The 24,049-nt window shown below is 38.6% G+C and overlaps 1 protein-coding gene across 1 annotated transcript in view; it reads left to right on the forward strand.

Annotated features, from left to right (window-relative positions):
• Positions 1-24,049, forward strand: part of BLMH (bleomycin hydrolase) — a 49,806-nt gene that overhangs the window by 14,465 nt on the left and 11,292 nt on the right. The window contains exons 7-11 of the mRNA XM_041726489.1: positions 11,289-11,444; positions 12,337-12,495; positions 12,613-12,680; positions 14,517-14,634; positions 17,611-17,680. Of these exons, the coding sequence (XP_041582423.1) occupies positions 11,289-11,444; positions 12,337-12,495; positions 12,613-12,680; positions 14,517-14,634; positions 17,611-17,680 (571 nt within the window). The remainder of the gene's footprint in view (positions 1-11,288; positions 11,445-12,336; positions 12,496-12,612; positions 12,681-14,516; positions 14,635-17,610; positions 17,681-24,049) is intronic.

Here is a 24,049-nt window from a genome sequence, read left to right on the forward strand (position 1 = left end):
GTGATAATGATGATAGTACAAATGGCTAAAGCTTTGGGAATGATTTAAATCCCTGAGGGAGAATAGAAGGTATTTTTGAGCATGTTATGAAGACACACATGTAAGTTGTGTCTTTCTACATTGTCAACTTTATTCATTCATAAAGCAGGGTTAAAATAATTATAAAGCAGGTTCAGGATTCCAAATTCATTGATTGTATGTTTAACTTGGCTTCATACACATCACACAAAGGAAAGTGCAACACAAAGTCATACAGCAGACAAGATACAGCAAGGGTAAGAAGTTAACAAATGCAAAGTCAGTTGGCCTGGATAGGGTCACCTCTAGGCATGTGTTCTTGTTATGTTCAAGCAGTGGAGAATCTGTTCAGAGATGAGTCAGGCAGAGCTTTGGTGGCAGTTGCCTTTTTGATTTGGTCGGTTGTGAAAGGGACAAATCTGTTGTAGGGTCTGACAGTTTGCTGCAAAAATCCTCCCATTTTTAGAGTTAATCAGCTGTGAGCCTTTTGCAGGCTTCCTCTGATTGTGCTATCAGTTCTGGTTGTCAGCCTTTGCTGGTTTTGGCAATATCTGGTCTTAGCCACTGCAACACCCTTAGCTGCTTATGTCACTGCTTGACATAAGTCACTGCTTGATGTGAATGATTCCATCTTGCTTCCTCCAGGGGAATAGAACAGATGTGAGTAAAGAATTCTGGAAAATACCCATTTCTATAAAAGTGAGTGCCAGAACTATGTTGTGATGTAGGCACTGGTCATCAGTGTCAGATGTTGCAGATAGGTCAGATAATAATGAGGACTGAGAAAAAGCTGCTGATTTCCTGAATAGGGGTGTGTCAGGAAAAGTCAGCAGAAAGGAGAAGGGAAGGAGCTAGATGGAGAGGAGTCAGACCACGCAAGAAAAGAAAGGCAGTTTCAAGAAGCTTGGCAATGAAGAGAAGGAAAAAAGTTGATACTCATTAAGTATTAATGGAATGCCTACTAAATATTAAGCATATCTAAGCACTAGGATTACAGTGATGACCAATACAGACATGGTCCCTGCTCTCATGGACTTTACGTTCTGGTGGAGGGAGACACACAACACAGTAAATGAACCAAGAAACTATCTAATGCGATACACATACTTTGAAGAACAAATAATATGATGATTGTTGAGGTGGTCAGGAAAAGCCTTTCTGTGGTCAAATTTGAGCTAAGACATGAGAAACAGGAAGACCAGCCATGCAGAGATGTGGATACAGAGCATACCAGACACAGGGGACAGTAAGTACAAAAACTATAAGCTTAGTATTTTGAAGAACAAAAGAAGACAGTGTGGCTTGGCTTGGAAAGAAGGTGAAAATGGTTGGAATGGGTCTTGTAGAGGAAAGGAGAACTGGCTTACATGTGCCCTGCAAGCCATGGTAGTGAGGTAACCATGACAGTTTTTAAAAAAGAAAAAAAATCCCTCTGAGTGTTTTGAGAATGGATAGTAAAGCAGAGAGAGAAAGTAGGGAGGTGAGTTAGGGGGCTCTAGTGGTTATGTAATGAGAGGTTATAGTGATTTGGACCAGGCTGGTGACAGTGAGGATAGAGAGAAGTAAATACATTTTGGAGTGTATTTCTGAAGTGAAGTAGTCAGGACTTGCTAATATGGAAGGGACAGGTAAAAGGAAAGAATCTAGTGATGTCATGGTAGCTTGAGGTGGAGAGCTTGCAGATATGAAAGAAGGTCTTTTGGCAGTTAGGGAGTGTGAGGGAACCCATGTGTGGAAAGGGCTAGCAAATGCAAATGAGAAAAATAATAAATACTAAGGTTTTAGAGAAGGGAAAGAACAGATGTGGTCTAAAGTAGTGCTTTCAAACTTTAATGTGCTTACCAGTTCCCTAGAGATCTTATTAAAATGCAGACTGATTCAGGTCTGGATAGAACTGGAAATGCAGATTTCTAACTGTTTCTTTGATTCAGACACCACTCTAGAAGTATCCTCAAAGTCATCATTTAACTATTAGTTATCAGCTTTCTATATGAACTCATTTCCCTTAACATCACAGAAGGGCACATAGCTTTTATTTATTTATTTATTTTTTATTTTTTTTATTTTTGGAGTAAATACATTTATTGATACCCATTTTATATAGTTCAGTGAAATAATCTATAAATATAAAAGCATTTTCTTTTGGATATCCCCATGGTCCATGTAAATACTCAACAGTCAAAATCATCTGCAGGAAGCGCTGCAAGTCACACTGTTAGGTTTACAGACCTGAATATACACATTTCATTAAACAGTGGCACTTATGTACTCAAGTGGTCCAGTGGCTTTGGAATACAGGACTACTGGGCATGTCGAGTAAAAATAATGTGCCACTTTAAATCAATGGACAGGAAAAAAAAAAAAAATAAATCAATGGACAGGGTATCAACCATCAACAAAAAGAAATAATTATGAATTAATATCCTAGGTGAAGAAAGTACCACAGTTGACACTCGGTGTCAGAATACTGGAGACAAAGTATGTTTAATGACACATGTTGTGGTGCCATGTGCTCTCTCCAACTCCCAGTGGACAGTCCACCAGTGCCTTATTAGGGTCATTCATGGCCAACAAAACAGCAATTCTTAGAGAATCTAGATAGCTTAGAATAAAAGGTATGTAGCGGCTGGTACCAAGTTTAAAGAGATATGAGCTAAGTATTTCAATGACATAATGAGTATCTCCCCTAGGAGGAGGAAATTGTGGGGAAAACAAATTTTTAAAATTCCCATCGTTACACTGATCATGATCACTTATCTAATGGAGGAGAAGGAACCCAGATATCTGGTACCCAAAACACAAGGGGCACATAGCTTTTAAGTATACTTTTTAATGTCTTTCCCTGCCTAAAAATATATGTAATGCCTCCAGAAAATATCTCCTCTGCCACAGGTAGGTGTTTTTATTTTATTTTTTTAATTAATTTATTTTAGAGAGGGTTGGGACTGGGAGAGGGAAAGGGAAAAAGAGTCTTAAGCAGGCAGAGCCCAACTCAGGGCTTGATCCCAGGATCCCGAGACCAGTCTGAGCTGAAACCAAGAGATGGGCGCTTAGCTGACTGCAACACCCAGACACCCGTTGATTCTGTTTTTAATCATTGCCTTTCTTTCATTCCCCACTAGAAAGCAGTAGAGAGCTGTCTTCTCTGCTCTGCACATGAGCAGTCACCAAGGTCCCTACTCCTTCCCTCTTGTAACTAGCTTGTTTACTCTCCACATTGAATTTTCTTTCTTCATAGTTCACCTGTTTTCTGTTACCATTTTTGTGTATGACTTTTCTACTCTGTGATCAATAGGTCCATTTACCTTTGAGCTTAATTCCTTGGTCAGTAAGGAGCAGATGAATTTTTTTTTAAAGATTTTATTTATTTATTCATGAGAGACACAGAGAGAGAGGCAGGGACACAGGCAGAGGGAGAAGCAGGCTCCATGCAGGGAGCCCGATGTGGGACTTGATTCCAGGACCCCAGGATCAGGCTCTGGGCTGAAGGCGGCGCTAAACCGCTGAGCCACCTGGGCTGCCCCCGGAGCAGATGATTTCTTAAGGGCACTGTAACTTTGCTTTTTTATAACAATAGTAGCAACTAGTATTTCTACAGTGCTTTAGATTTTATTGTACACTCTCTCAACAACCCAGTGTTGTAAATACAAATAAAGATTCCAAGATTCTGTCACTTCTGTAGTGGTTCCAAGCCCTGAAATCTTTTACCTTCTCTAGTTTTACTCCATTACAAGTTGTTAGGTTATCTTTGAACTGCCTTTCCATTGTAACCCTTCTTCCATACCATGTCTGCCTGTAGCAGACTTTAAGCTCTCACCCTTGTAAAGATTCATGACTCACTCAACTGTTGCCCCACTTTACTCCCCCATCCTCCACGTCGGTCTCCCACTGAGCCAGGTGTATGGGAATTGACTCACAGCCACATCATTTGTCTTTGAGATCCACACATCCACTGCTTTCTGTTCCGTGCTTCATGCTTTCTGTGTCCTTTTTTCTTTTTCCATTCCTTTATTCATGTTAGATTTCAGCAAATCATTGAAAATGAACAGATATCTCTGGGAAAAGTATTTTTAGAGACCAATTACAATAGACCTTTCTTCATAAAATTAGACTTGAGAGGCAGAACTTTCTTTATAATTTACATTCTGCCTACTTATAGGCAATATAATAGATAATAATACAGGCAGCAAATACAAAATGAATATAAACTGGAAATAGGACTTTTGCCTTTCTGACCCCAGCTGCAGCTTTTTGATGCATTACAAGTTGGTCCTCATATTCATATTGTGAAGTTAGTTTCAACTTCCAGTAATTTTAATTAGCCAAGGATATAAAATCATAGAAACCAGTTGACCACAAGAGGCAGCTATAGATGAGGCATATGGCAGCGGAGCTTCCCTTTACTCCTCAAAGTGTGCGAGGGAAGCATCTCAGTGACTCCTTCACCAAGATCAATTTTTGGCATATTGCTGCCCTGCCCTCTTATATTTGGTCCACATCACAATTTTAAGACAATATCCTCTAATAGTCTATATTTAAAGGAATAATTGCAAACTTTGGATTCTTCCAGGCTATTGTTATTATAGTCATTTTTATTTTATTTTTTTATTTTTTATTTTATTTTATCGTCATTTTTAAAACTATATTCAGAATCAGCAGGGTCACCTTATTATTTGGTTGGGCAATTCAGAGGAAAGCAGACTCAGTTCCCAGGTGACATTAAGGAATAGATCTTTCTACCTTCAGCTTTCTAGCATATTGGAAAACCTATATTCCCTGGATGCACTCCCTTGACTCTGTTTTAATACTTTTTTATTGGATTGGTTCTGATGCTAAGTGTAATATAAAATCACAATTACGAGTCATTATCCAGTAATATTTTTTTTAACACATATACCTGATACTGTCCAGCTAGGCATTGGGGATTTAGCAGTCAACAATACAGACAGGAATTCCAGCCTTCGTATAGTTTACTTTCTAATAGAGATGAATAGAATAAGTAAAAAGTATAATATGCCAGAAGGTAAGTGCTATGAACAAAAATAAAGGAAAGATAGGAAGTGCTGGGATGGGGAATGGGTAATTTCAATTGAAGTCACAAATATATTTTCCTAAATGGGCTAATTGTGGCTTTACATATGTACTTATATTCTGAGGAATATGCTTTTAGTCTTACTGTATTCAATTGTGTGTAATGACTTGTGTTCAATCTCTGGTATCTTTCTTTTGTTCTGAAAGCCAAATGTATCTCGTGAGAAGCAGGTGATGCTCCCAGGTTGACCACCAGAGAGCAGAATTGGCTGTCCAAAGCTCTCTTGTCAGTTTTGTACCTTTGAGAACAGGGAATGTTATTTTAGAACAGCAGATCCTCTTATCAAGAAGATAAAGTATCAGGGACTCTGGAGATTATACTTTGGAAAATTTTTTTAAGTTAGAGCTCATTTAACTATTTTAGTTGGCTTCAAGCCAGGTACTCTTTCCAGAGTGTTACAAACTGACGTGAATGTGAATGGCTTTGGATAATTATAATCATGGTAAACAAATAATATAAAACAAAGCAACATGTCTCAAATAATGGTTTTACTAAAATTCTAGAAAAAAGGATGTCACTCTTACTTTCATTTATGCATTATAGGCATCTTTAATAAAATTTCAGATTTATAAAACATATGCAATAGGGCATAAGCATTTATCTTGCAGAAGGATTCACCATAGAATCCATTTAGATAGCAAAAATTTGAATTTCCACTAATGTATTTTTTGGGGAGAAGGAGGAAATGATTTAACATTTTTTACTTTAGATAGAGCCAAATAGACAGTAAGGTACTATGTAAATTATAGTGTAAAACATCTGTATTTATATTTAAAATGTATTTAAAAGTAAACAAATTCATCTAGTTGTCTTAATATCAATGGGCTTAGCTCTAGCCTTTCCTTTTTATTGGCCACTGTCTGGCAGAGCTTGATAAACCACCCTTGGTTGACTAAGAATTGATCAAAATGGTCTCACTGATATATGGCCATACACATATAACAAATACTAAGTTGATAGTACACATCATTTAACAGTGTGATGGTTACCAGAAGGAAGGGGATAAGAGGATGGGTTAAATAGGTGATGGGCATTAAGGAGTGTACTTGTCATGATGAGCACAGGATACTGTGTGGAAGTGTTGAATTAACTATATTGTACACCTGAAACTACTATTACGCTGTACATTAACTGGAATTAAAATAAAAGCTGTAAAAAAAAGTACACATCATTTAAGTTTATAAAACTTTCCTCATCAAAGTGTGTTCTAGCTGTACACTTTCATTGTCATTGTCTTGAGCATAGTTACCAATGACAGTGTCCTCCTCATGACAGATTCGTACGGTTGCCATATGTGACCTTGATGCTGAACAAATACAAATGATTCTCTAGTCCATGTGAATCCCAAACAACTCATTAATCCATGGTTAGAGTAGTTCAATTACAGTTGTTCATATCATGCCCTGCCTCTTCAGTAGTAGAAACCAACCTGAGAATGATACAGCCTTAAGAGAGAGGTGGTTTAAGGACTAACTGTTCAGGCCCATATAGTAAATACTGGTAAAGGAATATTCTCTCTTGGAAAACAGAACATAACAAAATGAAAGGCAAGCATAACCTCTTCCGTTGGTTAATCTGCTTCTGTGAAGATGGTAGAATCATGCTCTGTCTTCTATAATAACCCATGAATTAAGAATCTCTTTTTCCTTAATCATTGGCCTAATGTAACAAGCAGACTTGTTCCTTGTTTTCTAGCTTTGGTTCAGAGCATAAATTTGAACCGTGGTATCAGGTTCCAGTCTCTCCCAAGTGCTTTGAGGCCTGAAATGCAGTGGGGATGATGAAGAGAAATAAATACATAGCAGTTTCAGTTTTGATGATGAAATACAAATGCAAACTAAGCATTAGGAGATCTTGCGAATGTGTTCCCTGATGGATGCAGAAGTCAGATAGGGACGAGGGTATCTAATACATTTCCCTCAAGGTCAAACTGGAAAAAGTTCTGGCTTCTGAAATCAACCACTCAAGTACAGCTAAGGAGTACCCAAAACTAAGCTTTTAATGTGGTCTTTCAGAGTAAAAGTGACGGGTGAGGATGGGAGAGGCATAGATTATCTGGTGATTTCACTAGAACAAAGGTAGGAGCAGATATTTCTGAAGGGGAAGGACTAGAAAGTGAAAAAAGAATGTGGGTTCCGTCAGGTTAAGGACAGCAGGGTTCTCCAGAGTAGAATAGGTCCTAGGAGAAGGAGGGGAAAGAGAAGTGTTTCTTAGAGGCTATAGCTTTGTTTTGTTCTCTAAGCTTTTGCCTGCTTTTCGGGTACCTTTGGGATATGGCACAGGTCATCCTCTGAGATAGTCATCTTCCTAGGTTGAGACCACAGTGATGGAAAGAGCCCATAGAATTCGTAGGACATTATTTTAAAAATAAAATAGCTCCACTGCTTCCAGGAATGACTCTGCAACATAGGATAGGCTACCCTAATCGTATCCATATTTAGTACACCTTTTCTTAAAATTTAGAAGGACAAAGTTCAGAGATTTTCATTCTATTTTTTATTTATTTTTTTAATATTTATTTATTTATTTATGATAGACATAGAGAGAGAGAGAGAGAGAGGCAGAGACACAGGAGGAGGGAGAAACAGGCTCCATGCCGGGAGCCCGACCTGGGACTCGATCCCGGGACTCCAGGATCGCGCCCTGGGCCAAAGGCAGGCGCCAAACCGCTGCGCCACCCAGGGATCCCCATAGCGAGATTTTCATTCTAACAGAGAATTTTCCAAAGTATAAGTTTCTAGTAGATGAAATGAGAAAAAAAACCGGTGTTATTTTGGGAGCCATTGTTCTTCCCTTAACTGGAGGAAAACGAGAAATGTCCTTCATTATAAATGGAATTGATAGATGATGATTTCCTAGTATAATCAGCTTGTGGCAGGTGTGAGTCCATAGTCCATTTGTCAGAAATGGCCTGGAGCTGGCATGTTTGACTTAACTATTACCGAGTTCTGGGACGTTGGAGTGTAGGAAAACATTGTCTATACCTGTGAATAAGGCCTCAACCATCAGAATGTTTTTAAAGAGAGCAGAAGCTGAGTTTGAACTGAATTCAAATTTCATGCCAGTTGCTAGAGAACTTTTGATTTAAGAAAACTGTTTTAATGTGGTTGTTCTAGGGCTTGTTGGGATATGTCTAAGACCTAGTTCCTGTCCGTACTGATTAAGTCTAGTGGTGGGGAAGACCTTAGAGAAACATAAATGGCTCTATGGAATCAAATGTTAAATTTTTATGCCAGGGGCAGCCCGGGTGGCTCAGCGGTTTAGCGCCACTTTCGGTCCAGGCCGTGATCCCGGAGTCCTGGGATCAAGTCCCACGTCGGGCTCCCTGTATGGAGCCTGCTTCTCCCTCTGCCTGTGTCTCTGCCTCTCTCTCGCTCTCTGTCTCTCTGTCTCTCATGAATAAATAAATAAAATCTTAAAAAAAAAAATTTTATGCCAGAAGTGTTCAAAGAATGGTTTGTGTGAGCTGGAATAATTAATGAAAACTGAAAACTTTCTGAGGGAAGAGTATTCTGTACTGAGCTATAAAGTATGGGAGTAGGATTGGGATCTCAGGAACAGAGGAGATAACAAAATTATGAAGGTGATAGTGAGTTGAGTGCATTCAGTGGACAGTAAAGAGACCCAGACAAGTCTGACTGGAGAGCAGGGTCCATGGTGGGAAATAATGTTTGGTGAAGTTACAAGGGGCCTTTAAAAACTGGGAAAGGCACATTAAAACCACATTGAGATTCAATTACATAACCACCAAAATGGCTAAAATTAAAAATAGAATGTCGGGTATTGGGAGGAATGAAGTACGATTGAAATTTCCTTTTTTTTTTTTTTCTCTCTCTCTCATACTGGTGAATATATAAGTTCCTTCAACCATTTTGAGAACTGTTTGGATAAAAATGTCCATAGCAGCTTTATTCATACTAACCCAAACTGCAAACAACTCTCATGTCTCATCAACAGTAGAGTAGATAAACCATAATGTGTTTACACAGTGGAATACTACGGAGCAGTGAAGAATGGATTAGTAATCCCACTCATAGGCATTATGTCAACCAAAGAATCAGACACTAAAGAGAATATGCTGACTGATGAGTCACTGAACTCTCTCTCTGAAACTAATAATACACTATATGTTAATTAATTTAATTTAAATTTTAAAAAGAATATGCTATATGAGTCCATTTATATGAACTTAAAGAACAGACAAAATTAATCATTGGTTATATAAGTTAAAATGGCACTTACCTTGGGGGAAGTGTTGGTTATTGATTGCAGAGGATCCAGGGAACCTCAGGAGTCCTGGAAATGTTTCATATATTAATCTAAATGGTAGTTATATGAGTATAAGTGTATGTGAAAAGTTGAATAGAGTTGTATGTTTCAAATTAGTCCACTTTACATACTTACTGAATATGTTATGTCTTAGTAAAAAAGTGAGAATAATAAATTAAGTTTCAGAGTTTAGATTTGTTGTGGGAGGTAATACGGAAACATGGAATCTTCAATAGGAAATGACTTGAAGAAACTAGTGCTTCTAAAATTATTCATCCTCTAATGATATGGAGACTAGAACAGTGTTCAGGTCAGCTATCATATCTAGATCAAATATAGTGCTAGATGTTATAGGAGAGACAAAATATCCATGACCTGGTCCTTATCCTTAAGAATTTAAGTCTTTTGGAGGAGACAAATTATTTGAAACCCAGAAAGTTATAGTGATAAATGCTTGATTTGTGGGGGTATGGAAATACCACTGAAATCAGATCTGAGTTCAACTCCTAGTTCTACCATTTATTAGTTTTCTGACTTCAGTCAAGTTTATTTCCTTGAATGTTGGTTTCCTTATCTGTAAAATAGGAATAATATATACTACTTTTGTTGAAAAGATTCAGAGATGTGATATTCAAAGATTATAGTACAATGCAGTAGACATTTAGTAAATGTTCCCTTTTCTTAAACCCTGTACTTGTACAGCGATACATATTTTTTTAAAACAATGTATCACCTTCATTTAGATCATGGTTCTTGCACTTATTTGCTATGTGGCCTTTTACTTTTAGGCAGTTTACTTAATCTCTCAATCTTTTAGGAGGAAAAAATGGGAAGGGAGATTATACCTTAAGAGAGAGTTATGAGAATTAAAAGAACCTAGCGGATATGCAGTATCTAGCACAAAAGAAGCATGCTAAATAAATATAAGAACCATTTCTCTTGTATGTAATGGAGTATACAAATGTGTAGTACAGGGACACTTGGGTGGCTCAGTGGTTAAGTGTCTGCCTTCGGCTTAGGTTGTGATCCCAGAGTCCTAGGATCGAGTCCCACATTGGGCTCCCTGCATGGAGCCTGCTTCTCCCTCTGCCTGTGTCTCTGCCTCTCATGAATAAATAAATAAAATCTTTAAAAAAAAATGTGTAGTACAAATAATGCAGGTAATAAGTGATGAAATTGAATCAGGGTAGTAACTGTGGGGTGGAAAAAGAAGCTGATCTTGTTATATTTTTAAAAGATACAGCAAATTTGATATAGCAGAAGAAGCCTTTCTATACTGTGACCTTTTATAAGGTATCTCTGTATGCCTCTATTTTTGTCTTTTTATAAGATGAAAATAATACAAAATATATCCTTGGATTGTAATGATGCTAACTTGAAGGTGTGACATCATTAAAAACTATGGTAGGGTCTCAACCCAAAAAGTGGTATCTTCCCTTGAAAGTTATTCCAAGCTCCAACTGAAAAGTGAATGCCTTTTCTATGAGTGGAGACCCCGTCACAATCAAAGGAAAACCTAGATACCTAAAGGGAAGAAAATCCATTTATGATATGTGTCATTATTTGTCACTTGAAATATAATCAGCAGAGTAGCAACCCAGGTCTTGTTGGGTATCAGTGGTGAGTGGTTTCTTGACTAAAGTTTATTTAATTTGCAGGGCAAATACTAAGTACTGAATATTAACATTTCAGAATTGTATTGTTCAGTGTTTATGAACTCACAGGTCAACTGATATCAAATCCTGGACCTCAACCTTCAAATTTCTGGAACAATATTAGATTTCCTGTGAAACTTCTAGTTTGATTTAGCTGCTAATTTCTAGTGTTTCCCAAGCTTGAGGAAAGCAAAGAGGTAAAAAGTAAGGCTTTTCCCCAGCCATTGCTCATTTGTCCTTCTCCTTTCTTCCAGATATTCCGAGTGGTGTGCATTTGTTTGGGTAATCCACCAGAGACATTCACCTGGGAGTATCGAGACAAAGATAAAAATTATCAGAGGATTGGTCCCATAACACCGTTGGAGTTTTACAGGGAACATGTCAAGCCACTCTTCAATATGGAAAATAAGGTTGGAGACTGGCACTGGCAGCCACTGGCTATTTATTTTCAAATACCTGTTGACTACAAGGAAAGGTCTAAGATTCTTTGGTCATCAAACTAGACACTGAACAAACTTTTTTCTCCTTTTTTTGAGGTATTTTATGTATGTAATGATAAAGTTGGTCATCTGAGGATCTGTCATCTTTCCCCAGTGCTCCTCTTCAGAGACTTTTCTAACTAAAGGCCAGTGGTCAGTTTAATTCCCACACGCTCCTCCAGTTTGGTCCCAGAATTATTCTAAGGTGCAAGCCAATGAAAGGAGATGAAGTGTTTCTCACCATAAGTTCCAAGCATCTCTGTACCATGGGCCTCACTGGGGACTTTCTCATAGAAAGGAGCGCTGTCCTTAAAGCACTGTTCTCTTCAGGTTTTTCCTGTTCTCTTCAGGTCTTCTCCAGCTAACTAGCAAGATGATCAAAGCCTCTTACTCTATTGGCATTTCGACCCTCTTACAAGTGGCTTTGTTTTAGGAGTGGAAACTCAACGTGGTTGCTGTATTGCCAGGAGTTGAGCCTGTCTTGTAACGTGAGAGCAGGAGTCTTATAGTGACAGGATCTCTATCTTGCCATATTTCAGGGCATACAATTCGTCAGAATTAGTTTGGAGGTAGTTCTAGTAGGAAAAACAATTAGATGCAGCTGCCAAAGGGTATTCCTTGCACTAACTAGGTTATGCAAGAATCTCTCTTCACATGACTTTGCCACTTTTTGTTTTTGTTATTTAATAAGGTATTTGTAGTGTTTTATTCTTGTAGGCAGAAGTGATGAGTTTGATGCCCATGTATGAATATAGAGGAAAGGTGTCTGCTTGTTTGACATTCCTGGTTTTATGTTCTAATCAACATGCGTTAATCTCAATAGATTTGTTTAGTGAATGACCCTCGGCCGCAGCACAAGTACAACAGAGTTTACACAGTGGACTACTTAAGCAATATGGTTGGCGGGAGAAAAACTCTCTATAACAACCAGCCCATTGACTTCTTGAAAAAGATGGTTGCTGCCTCCATCAAAGATGGAGAGGTTGGTGTCTTTTCATGGGTCTTCCTCATTGGGGTTAAAATTTCTTCTCTACTTATTTGATGTAATAGGCAGGCAGGATTTATGTTGACTCTTTTTTCTTCTTTCCTCTGTTTCTAGGCTGTGTGGTTTGGCTGTGATGTTGGAAAACACTTCAGTGGCAAGCTGGGCCTCAGTGACATGAATGTGTGAGTACAAGAGATTTAAAATAGAAAATCATCTGTGGGCTATTGCTGTTGGATTGCACTCTTGGTATGAAATGACTTAGCTGAGGTTCACCCAAAGATGAAAGTTGGCCTGAGGGCGGTTCTGTCTTTTTCCATCTTTTTTTTTTTTTTTTTTTAAGATTTTATTTATTTATTCATGAGAGACACACACAGAGAGAGAGAGAGAGGCAGAGACACAGGCCAAGGGAAAAGCAGGCTCCATGCAGGGAGCCCATTGTGGGCCTCGATCTCGGGACCCCAGGATCACACAAAGGCAGGTGCCAAACCGCTGAGCAACCCAGGGATCCCCCCTTCCCCCCTGTCTTTTCCATCTTGTAGAGTTTGAGGATTCACCGCATAAGCTCCACATATATATATGCTCTAACCTGGGAAGTAAATATCATACTTCATATCTGAGTTGAAATTATTGCATGTTCCTAAAAAACTATCCTATATGAGAAAAGCACTTTCATTATTATTATTATTTTTTAAAGATTTCATTTATCTATTCATGAGAGACACAGAGAGAGAGAGGTGCAGAGACACAGGCAGAGAGAGAAGCAGGCTCCATGCAGGGAGCCCAATGTGAGACTCAATCCCGGGCCCCCAGGATCATGCCTTGGGCCAAAGGTGGCGCTAAACCACTGAGCCACAGGGCCGCTGAGAAAAGCACTTTTAAAAAAGAATTGATTACTGTGTAAATCTGCTCAGTACATTTGAGGTGCGACGAAAGGTTTTCTACACTTCTTGTTTGCTATTTCTTCCTTCTTAACTACTTCTCCTACTTTGATGGCTTATATATTTTGTCTTTATGGCAACTAGAACTAATTTACGTGCATACTTTAAAGCATGCCTCCTGTTTGCTTATGGCAGTGAAGGTTCATTTGCTAACTGAATCATACAGAATTCCCTATTATGCCCCTTTATGGTTTCTTATTGTTACTTTTAAGAAGTTGAGTAAATAATTTGACATTTAACAACAGAGAAGAGAAATCTGCCAGAAGAGAGAACTCATGATTTTTTAAACTTTGACAGATATTCTCTAATCTTTTTGACATTTAAATTTTACTGTCAGCAGTGGTCTAAAGGAGTTCAGAAACTGGGTGGTTCAGCTCAGAAGAGATTTTTTTTTTAGAGTGGGAGGGGCTGGGAGGGGCAAAGGGAGAGAGAAGAGAAGAGAGAAGAGAATCTTATGTAGGCTCCACACCCAGCATGAGACCAATGAGGGGCTCAATCTCATGACCCTGAGATCATGACCTGAGCTGAACCACCCAGGCACCCCAGAAGAGACCATTTTTAAAAGAGGTTACTTCAAAAAAAAAATTTTTTTTTGAGGTTTTCTTGCCTAATGATCACAAACTTGTCAGCCTTTGAGATGGGAAATTTGTTGACTTCATATTTTCCTCAGTACTCTTGCCACACATAGAGAATGGAATCCCATTGAAAGACCAAATTCTGGGATCCCTGGGTGGCTCAGCGGTTTAGCCCCTGCCTTCGGACCAGGGCGTGATCTGGGGTCCCCAGATCGAGTCCCATGTCAGGCTCCCTGCATGGAGCCTGCTTCTCCCTCTGCCTGTGTCTCTGCTCACGCTCTCTCTCTCTCTTTCACTCTCTCTGTGTCTCTCATGAATAAATAAATAAAATCTTAAAAAAAAAAAAAGACCAAATTCTGCATGTGTACCATATTCTCTGAAGAGCCACAGCCCATATTTGGACTGTAGAACTCCTTCAGTTTCTTTTATGTTCCTTTTGCAACCAGAAGTCAGTTTTTCCCATGATTATACTGTCCTTATTTTGTACTACCATGCTTTTTTACAGCTATGATCATGAGTTAGTGTTTGGTGTCTCCTTGAAGAACATGAATAAAGCTGAGAGGCTGACTTTTGGTGAGTCACTTATGACCCACGCCATGACCTTCACCGCTGTCTCAGAGAAGGTATGACCCTCAGCATGCTTATTGCAGTGTTTGCCCAGATGGACTTACGTTCTCCTGTAGACTGTTATCCAACAGATCTTCATTCATGTGATTTCTGTTAAAAGTTAGCTTCCAGGCAAGACATTGTACATGCGTCACTTGGGGTTTGGCTGCATGCTCAGAGGTAATAAAAATAGGAACTTTCCATGAGGAGTAAAATTTGGGTCAAACGGGAGTAAGGAAGTAACAGCTTTTCTGTGACTTTGGAAGTTCTTGATTTGAAGAGAAAACCTGAGGGAAAAGATAACTTCTATTTATAAGGAATTAAAATGTACCCTGAAAGTGTTCATATCTTGATGACTTTTGTTTTCAGACTTACCTTCTTTTCATTTGTCATTCAGATTCTTCTGCAATAAAATGTCAATACAGTAATTTGTGGACTCCTTGCCCATTACAGGATTTATACAGAGCTATTCAGAAAATTGGACGTAAAGTATTTAGAATTTCCTATGAAATACTCTGAATAGTAGTATCACTATTTCTGGAACCATGTATTGGAAACAACTGAAATTTTATCTTTCATAAATAAGCTTTCCCATTTCTAGGCTGTAGAGTATATATTTCACTCCTGTGCTCAGGGATCATGGGAAGAAAAGACTTAAAACTACTTTAATTCTTTACCACCATAAGCAAAAGTGTTCTTTTTCCAGACAAATTACTGGAAAGAAAGTTGAAGAGTAACTACCTTGATATTAGAAGCAAAGTGTTAGAAGGAACTTTTCATAAAATGCTATAAGAAATAGAACAAAATACCAAAGTAAGTAAAATACTAAAATACTTAGAATAAAATATTAAGTGGCTTTTATTTATTTTTAAGATTTTCTTTTATTATTATTATTCATTTATTCATGAGAGAGACAGAGAGAGAGGCAGAGACATAGGCAGAGAGAGAAGCAGGCTCTCCACAGAGAGCCCGATGCAGGACTTGATCCAGGACCCTGGGATCACAACCTGAGCCAAAGGCAGATGGTCAACCAATTGCTGAGCTACCCAGGTGTCCCTTAAGTGGTTTATATTTATATATTTAGGCCTACCATATTGTAAAATTCAGTGTATGTATAATATACTCAAATTATTTAGAGAATTATTAAAAAAAACAAAAATAAATGAAAAACCAATATTTTCCAGGAGAGGTTCAGCTTTTTATCATTTTCCATCTCTATTATACTCCTAATTTTCAGAAATAAAAATCATATACACCATGTCATTTTCTCTGAAACTTCCATTCTTTGATTGGTATGGCTTATTAACGTGCCATTTTTTTCCTCAGGGAAATGGAACTGCTTTATGTGCTAATAGTATAAAGCTGAATTTATGTTATCATAACTGGAATTCTATATTGAGATCTCTCTGATCCTGCCACTTTGTGTTTTTGGCTACCAATACTAGTTTGCACTACATTTGAATAATTATGCAAAGGTAAATGGTAGTAGCTATATTCTAGGTTATTTTTCTTGGTTGCTGATTTCTTGGAATCTGTGTTGGAGGTCCAGGTATTATACCATATTTGTAGATGACAGAGAACAGCTCTATCTAGGTCATGCAGGCAAAGGAAAGAAGAGGAATCAATTGCAGACTCATAGTAAATGACCTTAGGTGGTATAGATTCTAACGGCGATATTTAAAAGGAAAGTAAAAATGTACTACAATGGGGAAGTAGAAAACCAAAACAGACATCTGGTAGGCTAGCCCAAAATGTATAGTTTAATTGTTGTTGTTGTTGTTGTTGTTTAAGATTTTATTTATTCATAGAGACAGAGAGAGAGAGAGGCAGAGACACAGGCAGAAGGAGAAGCAGGCTCCATACAGGAAGCCTGATGTGGGACTCGATCCTGGGTCTCCAGGATCACACCCCAGGCTGCAGGCGACGCTAAACCGCTGTGCCACCGGGGCTGCCCTAATTATTTGGTTTTGAAGGTACCCGGGGCCAAGATTAAGGGGTAGGACAGATAAGGGTGTTTGAAACTTGTTAGTTTGATAGTTGGCTATTTCTGAGACTGAAAATTATTGAGAGCTAAGAAAAGAGTAGAGTTAGATCCCATGTAGATGAGACTCATGCAGTTATATGCAAGTGGGAGTTGACAGATGAAATCATTAGGGGCCAGGGCTCTTCTCAAAGATTTGAGTTGTTTTGACATCAGCAAATGCCCTGGGTAAATATAAAAGAAAAAAGTCTTTTCCCAAATGGAGCCTTCCTCTTGTCCCTCTCTGTGTTACTATAGTAAAGGTTATAAATGAAGGTTATCATGATAACTATCATTGTCCTTTTAAGAAGATTATAATTGAGTTTATTTTATTAATGAAGATAGAAGAGGGAGAACAATAGAAGAACTGTCTGGATTTTGTTTTATGAAAATAGTCTTTTTACTTTTGCTTTGCCATTTAATCTCTATTGTATTAAATTCCATATTTATGTAACTGAATCAATAAAAGCACACATTTGGGGAATATCATTACTTGGTTGCACTGAGTAGAAAATTAGACAGTATGATGAGAATGTGTTTGTTTTCTTTTAAAACTCTGACCAGGTCTTAGAGTCATTTCTAAGATGAATACAGTAGGAAGCCTTTACAGAGACTGCTGATTGGTTAAAAGCAAGGGTCCCTGGTTTCAGATGGTGTTGACCACTTTTAGTAATTTGATATTTCATATTGTCAGCCAAGTAGCACTTTAATATGTTTATTTTTAGCATCGAATATAAAGGAGAAAATAGTATTTGTTGTTAGGTTTATTGCATTTTTACTCCCAAGAGAGTTAAACGCCACTTTTATTAGATCCCCTTAGTTATAGTAAAGAATATATGGCCCTGATCATGTATATCATGGCTGTATAGAGAAGGCTATTTCTTCTGAGTGGCTGAAGAAGAGCTGAAATTATATGATACTTTAGCAGGAGGGATCTGTTTCAGACTATACACTGTTATCCACTCTTTTGCAGGATGATCAGGATGGTGCATTTGTGAAATGGAGAGTGGAGAATTCATGGGGTGAAGATCATGGCCACAAAGGTGAGCTTAGTCTAACAATGCTAACTCAGGGTGACTGGAGTTTTCACTACTCTCTGCCTCCTAAGAGATATGGGTAAAAGCTGCTCTGGTGTAGAGCATTTTTTAGTAATTAGTCCATTGCATAGACTATTGCACAGAAAACCTGAGGATCTCGTTTGCTCCCTTGATCTCTGACCGACATGGTATGCCTGAACCCCCAAGTTGATTCTGAGACCAGTATGTGCTGGTCCTCATTGTAAATCATGCTGACCCTACCAAACCTCTTTGTACCAAAACCACTTGACCAGTGAGAAGGTTGAATTCCCTTTGCCAGGATGCTTTCCTATAATGCATCTGGTGTATTTTCATCTACTGCACAAACTCTCTAGAAGGTCAGAACCTTCTGAATGGGAGAATGGGATTGGCAAGAAACCTTAAGCATTTGTTGGAGTCTCCTTAGAAGTTGTGAAGTCCAAAGAACAAAGGAGTGCTCTGGTTACCATTTAGAACTATTCTATTCTGACAAATCAATACCCAGGCAGAAGTCTTAAGGAGATTAGAGTGATTGGGCTAAAAGCTAACAGTTGTAATATATGAGTCGTAGAAAAGTAAAAAAACACATATATAAGCAAAATGAAGAAAATAAAAATTTAAAGTAATCCTATCACCCAGATATCACCATCAATTAACAGCTTAGGGTATATTCTTGCAAATTTTTGAGACCCTACTTTTCAAGACAGTTTTTCATAGTTTAGATAAAAGCCTTTTAAGGTATTTTTTTTTTTTGTATTGTTGGTTTTTTTAAAAAAGATTTTATGTATTTGTGCGTGCACAAGAGAGAAAGAGAGAGAGAGAGAAGGAGCAGAGGGAGGGGCCAAGGAACAGGAAAGGCAAACTCCCCGCTAAGCAGGGAGCCTGATGTGGGACTTGATTCTGGGATTCCGGGATCATGACCTGAACCGAAGGCAGATGTTTGACTGACTGAGTCACCTAGGAGCTGCAAGGTGTTTTTATGCTTTAAGTTTTACGGTTTCTAACCCAAAGTGGCAACCACCATAGAGTATTATGCAAGTGAGCGTGTATATTCACTTGTGTTGGTGGTATTTTGTAGCAGCTCTTTCCTAGAGTCCATATTCTTAACATTTAGCCAGTGGATTCTGACTAGGAAAAATGCAATAACCACAGCTTACTAGACTAGCTAGAAGACTGAGAAGTAGGTAGGAAATCGAGTGAGATACCCAAACGTTTGGAATCAAACTTCATTATACATCCCACCAACCAAGAATCATCCAGAAATTTCCTTACTAAAAAAGAAAAAGAAAATAGAGATCTCAGCAACTCTTTCTGTTACCTATTTAGATAGTGGTTTCCCAGTTGTGTTTTTTAGTATTTCCAATGGTAAGAGGTAGAAGAGGAGTGCAGAGGTTTGGAGGTGAACACATGGGACATCAGTCATTTTTATTTGAAAACTGCTATTTTAGAAATTAACCTGAGCTTTGATCTTGACTTGAGTATGCTGTGATTCAGCAGCACAGGCCAAAACCTGAAAGCCATATAATTTGTCATTCCCAGTCTTTTCATCTCCCCGTGATGTGATCCTTGTGAATTTTGGCTGACCATCCTTGGGATCTGCTGTGAAACTCAGCAGCTCAGTGTTTCTGTGTAAACAAATACAAGTGCTATTCGTGCATTTCTGTTCATCAGCAGTTGGGTGTACCCCTTCTGTGATTTCTGCGACTGTTTTATGGTTATATGGTGCTTGTTATATTATGAATTAAAGTACAGTATATTTTAAAATTAGCGATTCCTTATATGATGAGTTTTAAGACAAATACACATTGGGATCAGGTGGAGAAGGGTAGAAAGCTTAACAAACCTAGCAGAAAGATTAAGATAACTCATGATACAGTTACATCTGCAAATTGGTAGTAAAGAAATGAATGCAAAGGGATAGCTTGTCTTGAATTGGAAGGATTTGATATTTGTAATATTTTATTATTTTATTTTATTAAAGATTTGTATTTATTTATTCACGAGAGACACACAGAGAGAGGCAGAGACACAGGCAGAGAGAGAAGCAGGCTCCATGCAGGGAGCCTGATGTGGGACTCGATCCTGGGACCCCCAGGATCACACCCTGGGCTGAAGGCAGGTGCTCAACCGCTGAGCCACCCAGGCGTCCCAATATTTGTAACATTTTAAAACATAAGATATTGCTTCATATGCACTTCTGTAGCTTTTGTTTCATTTTTGGTCTAATTTGGTCCTTGTAATTGGGTTTGTTATCATAAAGGTTAGTGCTTAGGAAATGGACTAAAGTTATGGTTTAGATGAGCCTGGATCTTTTGGCTTGCTTCTGTGATATTTTTTCCATCTGTAACAGTCACTCGGTTTATAGATTAGTAGTATGTTTTTTGTTAGTCTCAGCCTGCCAATAACCAGTGGTGGCTCGATCAGTCCTTGTGGTTTTTATTTGATTGCAAGATGCCCTTCAGCAATAACCATCAGGAAATTTTGAAAAAATAAAGGTTTATTGCTTACAGAACCTGGAAATTACACAGCTCACCTGGAGCCAACACATCAGTGTTATAGGTAGACAGAGAGCATGCACATGCCTGGAGTTATGCTTTAATGGGAGTTGAGGGTGGGAGACTGGGCTTTCGTGGGCTCACTGTTTATTGGTGAATTTAAAGCATAAGAGCAGGAACTTAAAGTGTGGGAAGAGAAGAAGCAAGTGGCCTAAATGGTCAGTTATCAAAATCAACTAGGATCTCCAAAACAAAGGAGCCTCAGTGGAAGGAGGTGGCCTGGCTCTTTATGTAGTCATGTGGCTGGCAGTGTGTTTATTTGAGATAGCCATCTCTGCAGTGGATGTCTTAGCAATCAAAGCTTAAGTCAGGCCCTTGCATTACAAAAAAAGAAAGAAAAGCAATTCTCAGGTTTTACACTACACAGTTATATCCATTTAAGATAGAATAAACACTTGTTAAGTCAGGCAAATGTTCTGTTTGCAGTGTAAGTTATTGAACTTACTTTGAACCTAAATACTGTTTATTACTTTGAACCTAAATACCATTTATTTATTTATTTATTTATTTATTTATTTATTTATGCATGCAAGAGAGCAAGGGGAAAGGGCAGAGGGAGAGAGAATCCCAAGCAGACTCTGTGCCGGCTTGAGAGCCAACTCGGGGCTCAATCCCAAGATCACAACCCCTGCCAAAACCAAGAGTTGGATGCTTAATGGCCTGCACCACCAAGATGTGCCTCTAAATACCTACTCTTAAGATTCTGGGCCACTTTGTTATTTTTTTTCCCCAATCAACTGTACCTCTTTACTACTACTCAATAAAAATTTTATTTTTGCTAACTTAGTATTTCCATTATATTGAGAGAGCTGAGGTCTTATTCACCCTGTAATCTGCCTGTAATACTTCTTGGTGAAATCTTCAGCTATCTAATGAAGATTAAACTAACTTTTTTGTTGTTCTTGAATAACTGAGCAAAGCATTTCAGTAGAGCAAAAAGATATGAGCTAATTGGGGGGTAGGGGGTAGTTCTCAAAGCCAAAATAAATTATTTTCATGCATTTTTTAGTAATTTTTTTCGGGGGGAGGGCAGGCAAAGGGAGAGGGAGAGAAAATCTTAAGCAGGTTCCACGCTTAACATGGAGCCCAACTCAGGGCTTGGGGTTTGATCTCATAACCCTGAGATCATGACTTGAACCAATTAAGAGTCGGTGGCTTAACTGAGCCACCCAGGCCCCCCTTAGCAATGTTACTTCTTACTTAACAGTAAGGAAAGAAAGAAAACAGTATCTAATTTATTAATTAGCACACTTGGCCTGACCTTAGGAGAGTATGTGTAGTATGTTATTATGCTGGTGATACACATTCATCCCAGCAAGGCCCTCCTGTCTGTCATCCTGGTGGGCATTGACCAGCATATGTGAGGCAGAACCTCTGTGCTCTCTCAGGAGACAAAACAATCTTAAGCAGCATTGCTGGGATTGTTTCTGTAGATAACATTGTTAGCCATTTGTTTCTATTCTATTTCTGCCTGTTAAGATTGATGGTTTCTGAAAAAGCAGTGTAGATATAAACACAGCAGAGATAATTAGGCATGCTGCCCTTGCCCTTTGCCTACTCCTGGCTTTGGTCTTCCCCATTGGTCATGTTCATGGCCTTTCTTGCCCAGAGATGATGAAGTAAATCGAATAACCTGTTTACCAAAATGGACAAAAGTACCTTCTGACCCCAAGAGATATTAAAAGGAGAAATTAATTCTGGTCATACTGGGTGCCTTGGGTTACTTCCTTTTGGTGAAGTCCAGCATTCTTAGCTGAACTGAAATTGGACCACATGTCTAACATGTTGTTTTACCAACATGGCTTTCTTCTTTCACTTGCTTCTTAAAATACTTGGCTGTGCATTTTGTACATTAATGGATCACAACAAAATGGAGGGGCTCAGTCATTAAAGCATCTGACTCTTGATCTTGGGTTGTGAGTTCAAGCCCCACATTAGATATAAAGATTACTTTAAAAATTAGAATCTTAAAAAAAATTGATTTCACAACTGGATGAGGGAAGAGACCTTGGGACTTGTTACATTGTCTTTCATTTTGAAAAGTCAGTAGGCTTATTTGTTAGAATAAAATAGTTTGGTAAAACATTTAAGAATTTAAAAATAGAATAGCCTTTAGTGCTTCTCTCAGTAAGTCACTTGAAAAGAGTATACTGTAAACCAAAATAAGCTGTAGGTCATCTAGCTAATAAGTGATGGAGCCAGAATTATAATCCAGACAGTCTGATGCCAAGAGCCTGTTTTTTTAACCACTAAACTTTGCTTCCTCTCAGTTTCTCTGTCCTAACAGCATGTAGTCTACTCATGGAAACAACAGATCAGTTCATGATCTTTGGTGATCAGAAACTAGTGGTTGGGGGATATATAAAAGTATAAAGGATCTGGAGACAGCATGTAAATGTGCCATGCCAGGGGAAGGGGCCCGAGGAGCACCATTATGGCTAGGGATCTGAATGAGTAGGGAGGGATGGGATATCTTGTGAAGGTTTATGTTCAAATATAACACATTGTGCGTTGGGCAAGTAAAAAACTTTAACCACCTATAACTTCCCAGAATTATTGTGTCCATGCTGCTTTATATTTTTTAACTTATTATCATGCATAATTTCAAGTACATATAAAATAAACAGAATAGTATTAAGGAACCTCCCATGTGCCTGTCACCCAACTTCAATAACTATCAAATTCTGGCATGCGTGTAATAAAGTGTTTCTGATAGTCAATAAATTGAATTCTTGGATGGTCTTCCTAGTGAACCAGTGTCATTATGGAACTTCATTATGGTTGGTTCACTTAATCATGAGATGTATTCTAGTTTTAAAGTCTGATACAGGGATCCCTGGGTGGCGCAGCGGTTTGGCGCCTGCCTTTGGCCCAGGGCGCGATCCTGGAGACCCGGGATCAAATCCCACATCGGGCTCCTGGTGCATGGAGCCTGCTTCTCCCTCTGCCTGTGTCTCTGCCTCTCTCTCTCTCTGTGACTATCATAAATAAATAAAAAATTAAAAAAAAAAAAGTCTGATACAGCAGAATTCTGAACATGGAATTATCATAGCAAAGTTCTCAATGTTCATTTAGTCTGGTTTCTTAATATGCTACATAATACAACCATTGAGTGAGGATAGGGAGAATATTATTTTTTAAATCTGCAGTGGTCAATGCAGAAAATAAAATATTTCTTTTTTTTTTTTTTTTAAGTAATCTGTATACCCAGCAAGGGGTTTGAACTCAAAACCCCAAGATCAAGAGTCACATGTTGTACCAACTGAGCCAGCCAGGTGCCCCAGAAAATATTTTACTTACTTATTTTTAAGATTTTATTTATTTATTCATGAGAAACACAGAGAGGCAGAAACACAGGCAGAGGGAGAAGCAGGCTCCCCACAGGGAGCCTGATGTGGGACTCGATCTCAGGACTCCAAGATCATGCCCCAAGCTGAAGGCAGATGCTCAACTGCTGAGCCACTCAGGCATCCTGAAAATATTTCTTTTAAAAATTTTGTCTCTCCTAGTTTTTATTTTGAACCAAAATTAGTTTTTCATTTTTCAAATTGCTTCTGTGGGGATCCCAGGGTGGTGCACTGGTTTAGCGCCTGCCTTTGGCTCAGGGTGCGATCCTGGAGACCGGGGATCGAATCCCACGTCAGGCTCCCGGTGCATGGAGCCTGCTTCTCCCTCTGCCTATGTCTCTGCCTGCCTCTCTCTCTCTCTCTCTCTCTCTCTCTCTCTCTCTCTCTGTGTGACTATCATAAATAAATAAAAATTTTAAAAAGTTGCTTTTGTGCCTTTCAGATGAACCTCTAAC

This window comes from Vulpes lagopus, chromosome 12, assembly GCF_018345385.1.
Source record: "Vulpes lagopus strain Blue_001 chromosome 12, ASM1834538v1, whole genome shotgun sequence".
Lineage (NCBI taxonomy): Eukaryota > Metazoa > Chordata > Mammalia > Carnivora > Canidae > Vulpes > Vulpes lagopus.